The sequence below is a fragment of the Eublepharis macularius genome, chromosome 1, assembly GCF_028583425.1.
Source record: "Eublepharis macularius isolate TG4126 chromosome 1, MPM_Emac_v1.0, whole genome shotgun sequence".
In the NCBI taxonomy this organism is placed as follows: domain Eukaryota; kingdom Metazoa; phylum Chordata; class Lepidosauria; order Squamata; family Eublepharidae; genus Eublepharis; species Eublepharis macularius.
The window spans coordinates 205,809,449-205,822,361 of NC_072790.1; the positions used below are offsets into that span (position 1 = coordinate 205,809,449).

Below are 12,913 nucleotides of genomic sequence, written 5' to 3' on the forward strand. Positions count from 1 at the left end.
TTTTTGTGTGCATGTGTGCTAAAAGCTCTTGAGGCTTGCTCCAGCGTTTGTAGGACCCTCAGTAATGTGTTCTGGGAGGAACAAGGCTATAACCAGAGACAAGAGTTAGGTGCATGCCAAATGATTGCCAAGATAACAGAGCTGACTGTAGGCAATTGGACACCTTATCTAGTTAGCATCATGGCATCTGACCAACCTTACTTGAGTGCCAGAAATGCCTGTGTTTTCTGAGAAAACTATTATTCTGTGCAGTACTGATTGTGCCTGTTGGACTTCACTGAACCAGTTATAATAGCTGAGATGTTATCACACAGGTGGCTTCTTTTCCCTCTTCCTCACGTAAACAGCAGAGAAGCTTCCTTACCACTGAGGGCAGTCTTGCTGGGCTAGTTAAGAAACAGTCTATAATTCAAGACCAGGTGCCATGAGGGCAGGAACCAGAAATGAACGTCAGCTTTTTAATGGTGAATTGATCCTGAAGAAGAACCCATCTCATTTTTTTTACCATGAAACCATACAGTATAGATTTACAGTAGTGGATAGAGTGTGCATGTTCCAACCATCTCTGTTTAGCAGGGGCAGTCCCCATTTTCCAGTATTTGGTTTTGGTTAGTCCCTAGAAGTTAAATTTCAGTGTAGGCAAATGCATCATGTTTCTGGTGTAAATGCACACAAACACTTAAGACACCTTGTGTCCAGCTGTTTCAATCACTGCAGCTGCTAACGCGTATTTTGGTCTATTAATTGCACATTATATTTTTCTAACATCTTTAGCCAAAGGAACAGCACTTTCTTGGTTTTTAAGTTACCTCAGGATAGTATATGGCAAAGTATATGAATATAGCATAAAGCAGGCAGGGCAGTTAAGCCTTCACCAAAGCATAACAATAGTATAATAATAAATGTCGGCCTCCCACCTTTGTGGTGGGGGGGTTCTCCCCACCACTGCACCTTAATGTATCTAGTTAATTTATTTTATTGTTGCTTATTGTATGTTGATTTTAGAATTATTGTTTTGTTTTTATTGATTTTAACTTGTTCACCGCCCAGAGCCCCTGAGGATGGGCGGTTTATAAATCAAAATAATAAATAAATAAATAAAAGTGTACAAACAAGCATGTGCAGGCTGTGATCCTTGTTTTGAATAAAGGGATGTCACCTATCTCCCTGTTGTAATCTGTAAAATGTTTATTTAATAAATTTTGAGCATCTCAGTAAAAAATGCTTGAGGCAACTTATAACATTTGAAAGCAGCATAAACAATAAAAGAATAAAACAGTAAAGAACGGCAAGTAAACAACAGCATCAGAGGATTTAATATTGTTAGGAGCTGGGTGAAGACTTCGGTTCATATACTCCCTCAAGTTACGATTCTCAGATTTCTGCTTTGGGCTAGTTACTGTCTCTCAGCTTAACATACTTCAGAGAATTGTTATGAGGATAACATGGAAGAGGAGAACCAAGTACACCACTCTAATTTCTCTAAACGGTGAGATTTAAAAAATGCAATGTATACATAAAATGAACTCTTCAAAATGTTTCTTTTTCAGATCATAAACCCTTTGAGAAACTGATGAAAGCTGAGAACCCCCTTCCCAGAGAAATTCATATAAACACACATATACACATTTTTCCACACAATTTATTTTAATTAATGGCCACTTCCTGAAAAAATCAAATTAATTTCAAATTATGCAACTAAACCAAAAAAATGAGAGCCCGTTTGGTGCAGTGGTTAAGAGCGCGGGACTCTAATCTGGAGAGCCAGGTTTGATTCCCCACTCCTCCACTTGAAGTCAGCTGGGTGACCTTGTGCTAGCCACAGTTCTCTGGAGCTCTCTCAGCCCCACCCACCTCACAGGGTGTTTGTTGTGGGGATAATGATGACATACTTTGTAAACCGCTGAGTGGGCATTAAGTTGTCCTGAAGAGCAGTATATAAATCAAACATTATTATATTAAAAGTAGACTTGAATGCTGCTCAATAGGAAATTTCAATGAGAATGCTGCTGTTGTTCGGCCTGAATAATTACGGACTGGTCTTTGACATGGTAATATGTGTGCATGTCATCTTTGACATCCAATCGATTTTGATTTTTTTGTTATGATGGCAACAAGTGCTGAAAACCCTGACTTACAAAGATATGTAGTAGCAAATGGAATCAGAACTCCCATAGCTTGCTTTGCCAGAAAAGGGCAGGCTTGTGTCAGAGAACACCAGAATTCTCCACATCTTTTTGAGTTGAATTCATGTTACATTATTTCCTTTGTCCTCAAGTCAGGGAGGGCATCTTTGGCAAGCTCTGCATCATTGATGATGTCTATGTTAGCAAGGAAAGGATTACAAACCCACGTTCAATTTTAAGGTTGTTCAAGCAGAAGTAACCTTCTAAAGTATTCTGCAGTGTTTCCAGGTGTCTGCAGATGTCTACTTGCTGGGTAATTGAGAAGGCTTTGTTGCTCTCCATTCCATCCAGAAGCACCTCCTCCAGCACTGGAAAGTTTGGGTAGCTATCCACCTCCCGTCTCTTCTTCCAGAGCGGCAGCTAGGCCAAAAGGGCAAATAGTTTTTCAGCAGCATCCCTAAGGGTGACTGCAGGCCTTGAATTGAAAGATGTACTTCACTCATACTGACAAAACTATCAGCCAACTGAAGGAACTCAGTATCAAATTGTTCTAAAAGTGGGCTGGGAAACTGTTCCAGACTTCATATAATGGCAATGATGATGACTGCACATTAGCTGACCCTGTCCAGTAGCATCCCCTGCCACCCCACACTTGTGTAGTGAAGCAGTACCCTTCACATAAAAAAGATTTCCCCCCACAAAGACAAGTATAAAAGTAAGAGGAAATTGAAAGGGAAAGTCCATTTCTTGCGCCCGGTTCAAGGACCCCTTGGAGCCCGTTTATGGACTCCTAGGGGTCCATGGACTACAAGTTAAGAACTCCTGTTAGACACTGGTGACAACGGATAAAATTCTTATTGTAATGAAAGAGGAACCTTCTTCAACTTCCTACAGAGATCCGACGCAACATCCTCTCAGTTGCACAGAAAACACACCGCCTGCTTCGTACAACGGAACCCACAACTCGCTCGCAACCGCCCCAACACCACCCACACGCCCAGTTCTCCTTTTGTTTTATTTCGAACTTGCGACCTAAGTCCAAAGCCACTGCCGCCGCCGCCGCCGCCTCCAAGCCACGAGGGGCGGTGTGGAAAGAATTCAGTATTTTTTCTCCCTCCTCTTTCGTCCAATCAATGGAAACACTTCAGCCAGGGACTCGGTTTTCAACTAGCAATCCTCGATCCAGAAGGGATGGCTATCTGTGTGTTTCAATTGAGAGCCTCACTTCCGCGGAAAAGGAGACGGGGAGGAGCGAAAAAGGGAAATCAAGAAAGAGAGAGAGAGAAAAGAAAAGGCTCAGGAAAGAAAGGGGAGGGAGCAACCAGGATCCAAACTGCGCATGCCCTCTTGCCCTTTGCGCCAACTGCGCACGCGCGGGTGGTTGTAACCGTCAGGGCAAGGAAAGAACCCCAAGAGTTCAAAGCCAAGCTCGGGACCCCGCCCCGCCCCTCCTCCCTGAGCAACCGTCGCAGCCCTGCCTTTGGCCGGGTGACGGCCGCCTCTGTTGCCTTCTCAGCCCCGACGTGTCCGGGCGAAGATGCCCGGTGTCTTCTCCCGGGCCGGCTCTGGCGGTGAGTGAGACAAGGCCGGGCCGGGCGGCGAGTGATCGAGTGAGGGATGTCGCCGCCGCCCCGCGACGCTGGGTCCTGCCGCTGCCGCCCCCGGCGGCTCCCGCTGCCTCTGCTCTCCTCAGGTTCCGGGTGTCGCCCGCCAGCGCCGCTGTGGGCCCAGGAACGACGTCGGGCTCGACCTCAGCAGTGACTCCCGTCGCTTCCCCTCACAGGGGACGGGACGGGGCGAGCAGGATGCAGGCGCCGGCGCTGCAGTACGAGTTTTTCAACGAAGAGAACGCGCCCAAGTGGCGAGGTCTGCTTGTGGCCGCCCTGAAGAAGGTGAGACTGGGCAGGGCACGGAGGGGGAGGCGGCTGATGCCTCTTTCCCCCGAACGGGCCTGGCTTCTGAAAAAGGACCCTGAAATACAGTGGGAGGGGCGTGAGATCTCTTGTTTGTACGCACATGGAGGTATAGCGTAGGGAGTGTTGACATTCCCCGATCAAAGCTGATAATCACTTTGAGGTACGACTGTCAACATTCACTGGCGCATTCTTAGTTTTCAACTACTTAATCAGTTTAACTTAATTTGCATATGAATGTTGTCATTCACTGTAATATATTGTTTTGAAACGTGCAGTATAGCAGGTAACAATTGGTGGGCCCTAGGCCAAATCCTCCCCCCCCCATCCTAGAGGTAAAACAAGCGTGAGGAAAGTGTTTATGGCTACAGACCTTTCAGGCAGAGCATTTCTGGCAGTGGCTGCTTTACCAACCCTTGCTTGCTTTTCAGATTGGTTCTCTAGAAAAGCTAGTTTCTGGTCCTGTGCTGTGAGTACAAGGTGTATGAGTATATGGGTTGCACATAAACTAAGTTCACAATATGATTAAATAAAGCAGGAATGGAAAACCGTGAGGGACCACTGTTAAGAGGAGTAGGAGGGGATCTGCCATGTGTTACTAATGTTTTTTGTACAACTGCAAGCATGATAGTCATGGTAGCATCCGCATAAGACAGGCAGGTTTCAAAATGGTTCAAATAATACTGCATATTGAGCAAATGTGTTATTTTAGGATGGGGGGGGTTCCATAGGGTTCTAAATTCAAGCTGGAATGTTACATCATTCAGACATAGTTGCTTGAATGAAGAAGAGGCCTGTGTAATTTGCTGTTGTGGTCTAATGCCTTTACTTTTTATCTATTTACTTTTATTTAGCATATGTCTTTCTTTCCAAGACTGAAGGCAGATTTCAAAAATTTAATACAATAAAAAGTCTAAGACATGTCATACCAGAAAAAGTGCAAAAACTTGATTACAGAAGTATTAAAACAATATACACATACAAGTGTTAAAACAAATAATACATACAATAAGAGCAATAAACTGCCATCCCAGCATACTTCAGTATCCCTGCAGCTGTTTGGATTTGTTTGTTATGTTCATGCTGTTTGGAATTAACTGGACTGCTGTTCCATCAGAATCCATAGAGAGCTGTATAAACTACTCATGTTATTAGGCTTACTTTTAAAAAAAACCTACAGCTTTCCATCCACAGATTTCCCCCCATCATTTATAGAAAAAATAAGCAACTTTGAGAGCTCCTGAACATGATTGAGAGATGTCCAGTGTATAGGACTGAATTGGGATAAAGATGGAATCTGTTCTTGAAAAATATCAGTGCTGTGATCTTAGATTTGTAACTTAATATGTCCCTTGGTATCTGTGTAGTTAACAGCTTTTTCTTAACCAATTTACTTTTACCTGTTGAGCATAACCCCAATTTATCTTGTGAGCCAGATGGAGTTGACTTCACTTCTCCAGAGTCCTGAGCCAGTGTTTATGTTGTCCAACAATAGAACTTGAGAAATAGAACACAGCTTAGCTTCACATTGAATGGGCAGTACACACCTGATTTCCTTGAGGGTCAGTATTTTAATACTTTTAATACTTAATCAGTATTTTAATACTTGGTCTTCAAGTTCCACCATGTGAACTGTACCTCCACAACATTATTTTGAAGCAAGAAAATAATGCAGCTCAGTCAGCAGAATTTTGTTGTATTTGAATTGAAAACTAATTTTGCCCAAGTATTTTAGTTTCCTTTATCCTAATGCATAAATCAGGATAGTCCTGAAGTCTCTAGCTATCAAATTTGGGGATGTTTAAAAATGAAGAAACGTCTTGGTCTGGATAGCAGCCGTGGTTGATCTGTTCTTCATGAAAAGGAAAATTCTTCCACACTAAAATGATTTATAGAGCTTGAAGGGGTAAAGCACATTTGGAGTGGGAAATGGGAACCTTGAAGGGGTAAAGCCCATTTAGAGTGGAAAGTGACTTGACATTCTTCTGCCTCAATTTCTAACCTCAAATTTTTCAAAAATTCAGTAGCAACTCTGTGACCAGCTGTCTTGTTGAGGCATGATTTTTCATAGACACCAGGTAGTATGCATGAAATGAACTGTAAGGAGCCTTAGCTGTAAGTAATGTGTGCACACATGTTTTGAAGCATAAAGTAAGTTGAGAAAGAGAGAGTTCTGTCTTAGAATGAAAAATGCATTGCAATAGCTGAATTTTAATTAAATTGTAACCTTGTAAAGTATACTTGTGTTTGCTTCAGCAATCAATATGTATATTTATGATCTTTAGTTGCCTAGTTATTTTGTGGGCTTTGAGTCCAGTGGCGCCTTAGAGACCAGCAAGATCATCAAGGTATGAACTTTTGAGAGTCAGAGCTTCCTTCTTCAGTTGTTATTTTGTAACTCTGTTTTCTTCTGTACAGAGTACATGAAACAAATTCTTCCATGTATTCACAAGGACTTTAATGGGTATAGGAGAAATAGATCAGTTAAACGAGAGAACTTTAAGGTCTGCTGCAGATATATTTTTTCTGATCTCCCAACCATGGTTAGCATGTGATCTTATGTGAAAATTTCCCCTTCCTTTCTCTTCCTGGAGCTAATCATTGTTAACTTTGACCAGGGCTTGCAAGTCAACTTCTTAACATTGCCACATACGTAACTTCACATCTCCCAGTATTGTACAGTCTATAAATTAACATGATGGTTTTACTACTGTGGTGTACTACTATATTCTGTATTGAAAAGAGGGATCAAAAGTTTACAGATAATCAAGGTTTGCTCTGTTTTAGATTAAAGTGTGATTGTTTTTCTGTATATTACTTGTAATTGAAATAAATTGGAATGTAACACAAATGGCCATGTTTACCCTTGAAATCAATGGCTGCAACAGGTTTAATTCTGAATCTGTGCCCCATCATCAAAATAGAGCACAGCAATGCAACATGAGACTCTTACAGTGTGATCTTAATTTCAACATATATTATTTTCTGATGTTTACGTGGTATTTTAATTTGGTATAGGAATGTAGTTTTTCTATTGCTTCAGTGCTATGTTTTACTTGCGCATCTTTTTACTAATCTTCTACTCCCAAATAATTGTGTGTGCAGTAGCAGTATCTATTTGGCTTCATCATGCTATGGGAGTAATTACTTACTGGGATTCAGGAAAAATAGTTTGACAATCTTCTTATATTAAGAGCACACTGTTTCCAAAATTGTGTATATAGAACAAATATGATTGTGTTCTAGAACATCTTGTAGGCACTAACAAATAGGTCTTAAAATTTGATTTTGGATTGATGCTTTGGGATATGAAATTTGCATTTGAAGTTAAATTTTGTTGTACGTGAATTTTACTTTAGAAATACCCTGTATGTATAATTTTGAATGTTCAGGTTCTAACAGCTCAGTTAAACCAGAATCCTTAGGGTCCTGTTCTTGAGAAAGGCAGGGAGGCATTCTGGTTCCTCTGAGATGCAACAGGAGGCAGTGGCATCTTAAAAGTGATTACCCCTTTTATACAAAGGGCTCCTTCCTCCTAATATCAGGAAGCTTAGCTGATTTTGCACTTGTCCTTAACTGAGTTTAACTCTGCTAAACCAGAACACAGTTGGTAAATAACAATTAACAAAGAAACAAATTGAGATAAACAGGACCTGAGCAGATGATAGTTGCTGATGCTCCCCTCATGGAATGTTCCTGTACTCCCTGCTTGCAGGGATCTTGTCTGTGATTTGTATGCTATTTCTGCTGAGCGGCTCAGCCACCTTGATTATATTGCCTTGGATACTCTGATACCTAGGTAGTTTCTCTAAAGAATCCCAGGCATTTGGATTTTTTTATCCTTGGCTATCCTATAAGACAGACCCTGAAATCCTGTGTGTGTGAAATCTGTCCTGACATCTGTCTGTAGCAGTTTCTTACCTGTGTATGAACTGGATTAGGAGAAAATGAGAGGAAGACAAACTCTTAAGACCTGATAAATAAGGAGTCGATTTTTGTCTTATATTATGGGGTTGTTCTAAGGAACACTTTGTAAAATATTTATGCATGTATATATTTATTTATAAGATGTACGTCCTGCCTTTCTGCCCTCATTGGGACCAACAAGGTGGCTAACAGATTAAAAACATAACAACAACAACATTCGATTTATATACATTAGGACAACTTATATATACATCAGGACAGCTTATTGCCCACACAGAGCATTTTACAAAGTGTATTATTATCCTCACGACAATCACCCTGTGAGGTGAGTGGGGCTGAGAAAGTTCTGGAGAGCTGTGACTGACCGAAGGTCACCCAGCTACCTTCAAGCAGGAAAAGAGCTTCAAGGGTTTGGGGAATCAAACCCAATTCTCCAAATTAGAGTCCTGCTGCTCTTAACCACTACACCAAGCCATTAAAACCAACCAAACACAACAAACCACATAATTAAAAAACAAATCTAAATACACACATAAAATATAAAAACAATTAAAATATGTGACAGGAAGAAGTCACTGTGGGAATGCTGGCAGAAGATGGCAACAGAGTGAGACAAACAAGTTTCCCTCGTGGGAGAATTTGAGTTTTGATGTCACAACCAAGAAGGCCCTTTCTGAAGTTGTCACCTGCCTGATCTCAGAAGGCAGAGGCATCGGAAGCAGGACCTTGGAAGGTGGCTGTGGCAGTCAGATAGGTTCGTAAGGGGTTAAGCAGTCCTTCAGGTATGTTGATCCTGAGCCATATAGGGCTTTAAAAGTCAAAACCAACACCTTGAATTGTTCCTGGAAATAAATTGGAAGCCAGTGTACTTGGGCCAAGACTGGAATGATATGGTCTCTGCAACCCACTCCAGTCAACATCCTGGCTTCAGCATTCTGCACCATTTGAAGTTTCTGAATACACTTCAAGAGAAGCCCTACATAGAGCACATTACAGTAATCTAATCTAGACGTAAGCAGGACGTGCTTCTCAGTGTCCAGAAAGTTTGCAGCTGGCTAACCATTCCAAACTTGTAAAAGGCGTTTCCTGCCATAGTTACCTGCTTAAAATACATGCAGGTTTGGATTAGATGGATCATTACTGACACCTGTCTAGTTAACGTATTGGCCATCAAAGGATTTAAAGAGTCATCTTTCATGAAGATTGTAGCTTTTTGTTTGAGGCAGTGGGCATCAGTGCTATAAACACGCAGTTCAAATTCCATTTAGGGAAACAAACTATTAATTGCTTGATAAAAGACTTCCCTTAGGAAATTACCAGTGTGAGAATGAGTGGACAGAGACCCCTTCCCTTTGCAGCTGACTGTGCTACTTAGTATTGCTGTCTGATGCTTCAGTGTGCTAGCATTAAGACCTCTGTCCAAACCATCTTGCAAGAAATCCAAGACCAGCTTAATGTTCTTGTGCCCTGTGGGAGCTTGCCCTTTTTATGCACCACTCTAGACAGGTTTTCGAGGTAACTTTGTTGATTCTGTTTGTGGAAGGATATCTTGAAGCTAATTGTAGCTATTGAGACAAAATAACCTCATCATATAGTTTTATATATTATTTAGATGTTTTAAATATATGTTTTAGTTTTTTTAATATGTATGCTTAGCACAAATAAACATTAAGTTAGAAGTTATAATGTAGGACTCTTGTTTGAAAATAACTGGTATAGGAAGGGTTAAATAGGTAACTCTGCAACCTGATTAGGAAATCCCTTTTAGAATCTGGAAAAGGAGCAGCAGTTGAAGGAATGTTGAGAGGCATTTGTTGTGAGAGTGTAATGGCTAGGGCTGAACATTTAGAGAAGTTTTTACTGCTAAAAGGCAATGTTCAGAAACAGTTTGTTAGGATGAAGAGTAAAAAGATACGATATGATTAATTTAAATGACTGAAAAGTATGTATGTTTCTGAATCAGTCCATTTGCTCAGGCTGCTGATATGGATTTTGAAATAATACAGATTTGAACTTTTAATATATATTTTTATAACAGGTTCTCTTTAAAGAAACCGGTTAAGAGAATCTGCTCTCATACTCATTTACCAGGGAATTGTGCTAAAAGTGATTTGTTCCTAAACCGGGACTTTGCAATAAGTGAGCAGCTGATACTTCATGCTCAGAGGGGCAGTTTTAAAGGAGAGCTATGAGTGATGACAGTAGAAAAAGGTGATGCAGATGGTAGAGTAAGAGTCTGCAGTGTGCTTGAATCCACTATTGAGGTAAAACAGACATTCTTCCTCTGAGAGGGAGGATATCTTGGGTGATTCCCACCATCCAATCAGGGATGCAGGAACTAATTTTCTTCCTATTCCTGTCTGGTGTGTGGGACGCCCTCTTTTCAGTTCTGTTCCTGCTTCCAGGGAGTGCAGTCTAGTAGCAGACTAGCTTTGCTACTTTCTTATTAGGACTTCACTTTCACTTTCCCATTCCTATCGCTTTGCTCTTCTCTTCCTCTAATCTTTCCTTTGTCTTTCAAACTCTAAAAATATTGTCCTGGCTTACGATTTTCAGAGAGACAAGCTATTTGGGGATGCCAGGGAAAGATTTGGGTTGAAGCCCAGGACAAAATAAAGTGTTGCCAAAAACACTCAATCTGAGAGGCGATCCCTTGGCCCTCAGCCTTTTATTCACAACACACTCTACTAGGGTCCAGACAGGATTCCAAGCAACCATCCTGGGGTTAATCTAGACAACCCTTTAATAAGGGGGGTCCTTTCAAGAACCCACTTGTAGTATAGTGGTTAAGTAACTAAACTGTGATGCAGTATTCTGCTGGTTCAAATCTCACTACTGCCACCACATGGCCTTGGGCAAACCACTCCTCTCAGTCCGAGCTCCCCAGCTGTACTGTCTGTCCGAAGATCAAACAGGCAGTTCTTCACACATGGAAAGAGATCTGACCTTGATACCAGGCTCTCTAAGACAGGACTCGCAAGCCATCCCTGTGAAAGGCCAACTAACTACTCCTTACCATCAAGCCTGGGTTGACACGCAGGCAAGACACCTGGACCTTAGAAGCAGTCTCACAAGGCTATTCCATACAATTCAAAAGCTATCCCCCAGAACGTTTTGTCATCTCTCCCCTACACAAAATCTTAACTCAGACTGTAATCCAACACTTTCTGGGCATTCAAGCTGTGAAGCACGTTCCCCACAATGAAAGAGGATGGGGAGTCTACTCTATCTTATTCACAGGACCTAAAAAGAATGGGGACTGGAGGACATTATTAGACCTCGACTTTTTGAACAAGTTTATCAAATTGCATCACTTCTGAATGGAAACTCTGCACTCAGACACAGAGGCCATTCAATTAGAAGAATATATGTCATCTACAGATCTCACAGAAGCATACCTCCATGTACCGATTCTGACAGCTCATCAACAATACCTAAGATTTGGCGTGGGGAAAAAGATCAATTGGAAATTCTGAGACATCCCTTTTGACCCATCCACTGCGCCAAGAGTGTTCACAAAACTCCTGATCAACCCCATCATATGTCTCAGAGAGAGAGGTATTCATGTTCACTTGTACCCAGATGATCTGATCAGATCAAGTTCAAAAGAAAAATCTCACCACGACACTCAGTTCACCATTCAGTTCCTACAAAGCTGGAACACCTGGGTATGATAATCAAAAGTATTGTCTATCCTTCACCAAAAAAAAGGTCAGGAAGACTAAACAGTTGGCCGAGACTGTCATCAGAGTACAAAATCACTTCTCACCACACTACCCAAACTGATGGGTTTGCTAGTGGCCAACAACAATGCGATACCTTGGGATTGTCTACATGCAAGTTCGCTTCAGACCTTTCTCAGATCTTATCAACAGATCATGGAGAAGACAGATCTACCCATTCAGGTACCACTTCAGATCAAAAGGTTCATGACCCCTCGAGAACAACAAATATTTGCAGATGCAAGCATCACAGGTTAGGCACATCTTCCTATCAATGTTTTGGAAATGTGAGCAATTTGTCTGGCACTGTTCGAGCTCAGAGATCAGATAGTGAACTCACACATCCTGGATCTGTATGGACAACATTTGATTTATATACTGCCCTTCAGGACAACTTCACACTCACTCAGAGCGGTTTACAAAGTATGTTGTTATTATCCCCACAACAGAATATCCTGTAAGGTAGGTGGAGTGGAGGGAGAGCTCTTAGAAGCTGTGACTGACCCAAGGTCACCCAGCTGGCTTCAAGTGGAAGAGTGGGGAATCAGACCTGTTTCTCCAGATTAGAGCCAAACCTCCATTTAGGAATAGGTTCCCAGTAGAGATGGGCACGAACCACAAGACGAACTAAAGTTTCTCACGAACTGGGCTGGTTCATGCTTCGCGAACCAGTGGTTTGTGGAAGCCCATTTTCCACGAACTTCCATGAACTGGTCTGCCAATTCATTTGGTTCATGTTAAACCCCAGTACTCCTTTCCGTGCTGCTGCTAAGTGGCAGGGAAAGGGGCATTTCAACCCCCAGATTAGCTGCTTGTTGGGGATCTCCCAACAAGCCTGCTGTGGTGAAATGCCCCCGGCAGGCTGATCCAAGGCTGGGAGCAGGGGTTCTTAAACTATTTGGGGGGAAATGTAAGAATATAAAAACTACTTCAATTACTGCTTAAGATAACATGGCACATAAAAAAATTCCTAAATATGCTGATCACTACAATTTTAAGTATAAATATATTGTTTTAATAAAAACAGTATTTAAAAATATATCTAGAGATGTAGTGGCAAGCAGTTGTACCCATATAACTTAGCTTTTGTTGTTTGAAAAAAATAAAAAAGAATGAATGTTGAAAATAGAAAACATAAACACTGAAGCAAACAGCAACTTAGGTCCAACAAAATGTGAACAACTCTGCTTCCTCTGCAAGCCATCTCTGCAGCTTTCTAAAACCC

At 41.5% G+C, this 12,913-nt stretch overlaps 1 protein-coding gene across 1 annotated transcript in view; it reads left to right on the top strand.

Moving 5' to 3' along the window:
* Window positions 1-3,499: 3,499 nt before the first annotated feature.
* The window catches only part of SOS1 (SOS Ras/Rac guanine nucleotide exchange factor 1), a 70,160-nt gene continuing 60,746 nt past the window's right edge, over window positions 3,500-12,913 (top strand). The window contains exon 1 of the mRNA XM_054985145.1: window positions 3,500-4,018. Coding sequence (XP_054841120.1) covers window positions 3,932-4,018 — 87 coding nt within the window. The 5' untranslated portion in view covers window positions 3,500-3,931. The remainder of the gene's footprint in view (window positions 4,019-12,913) is intronic.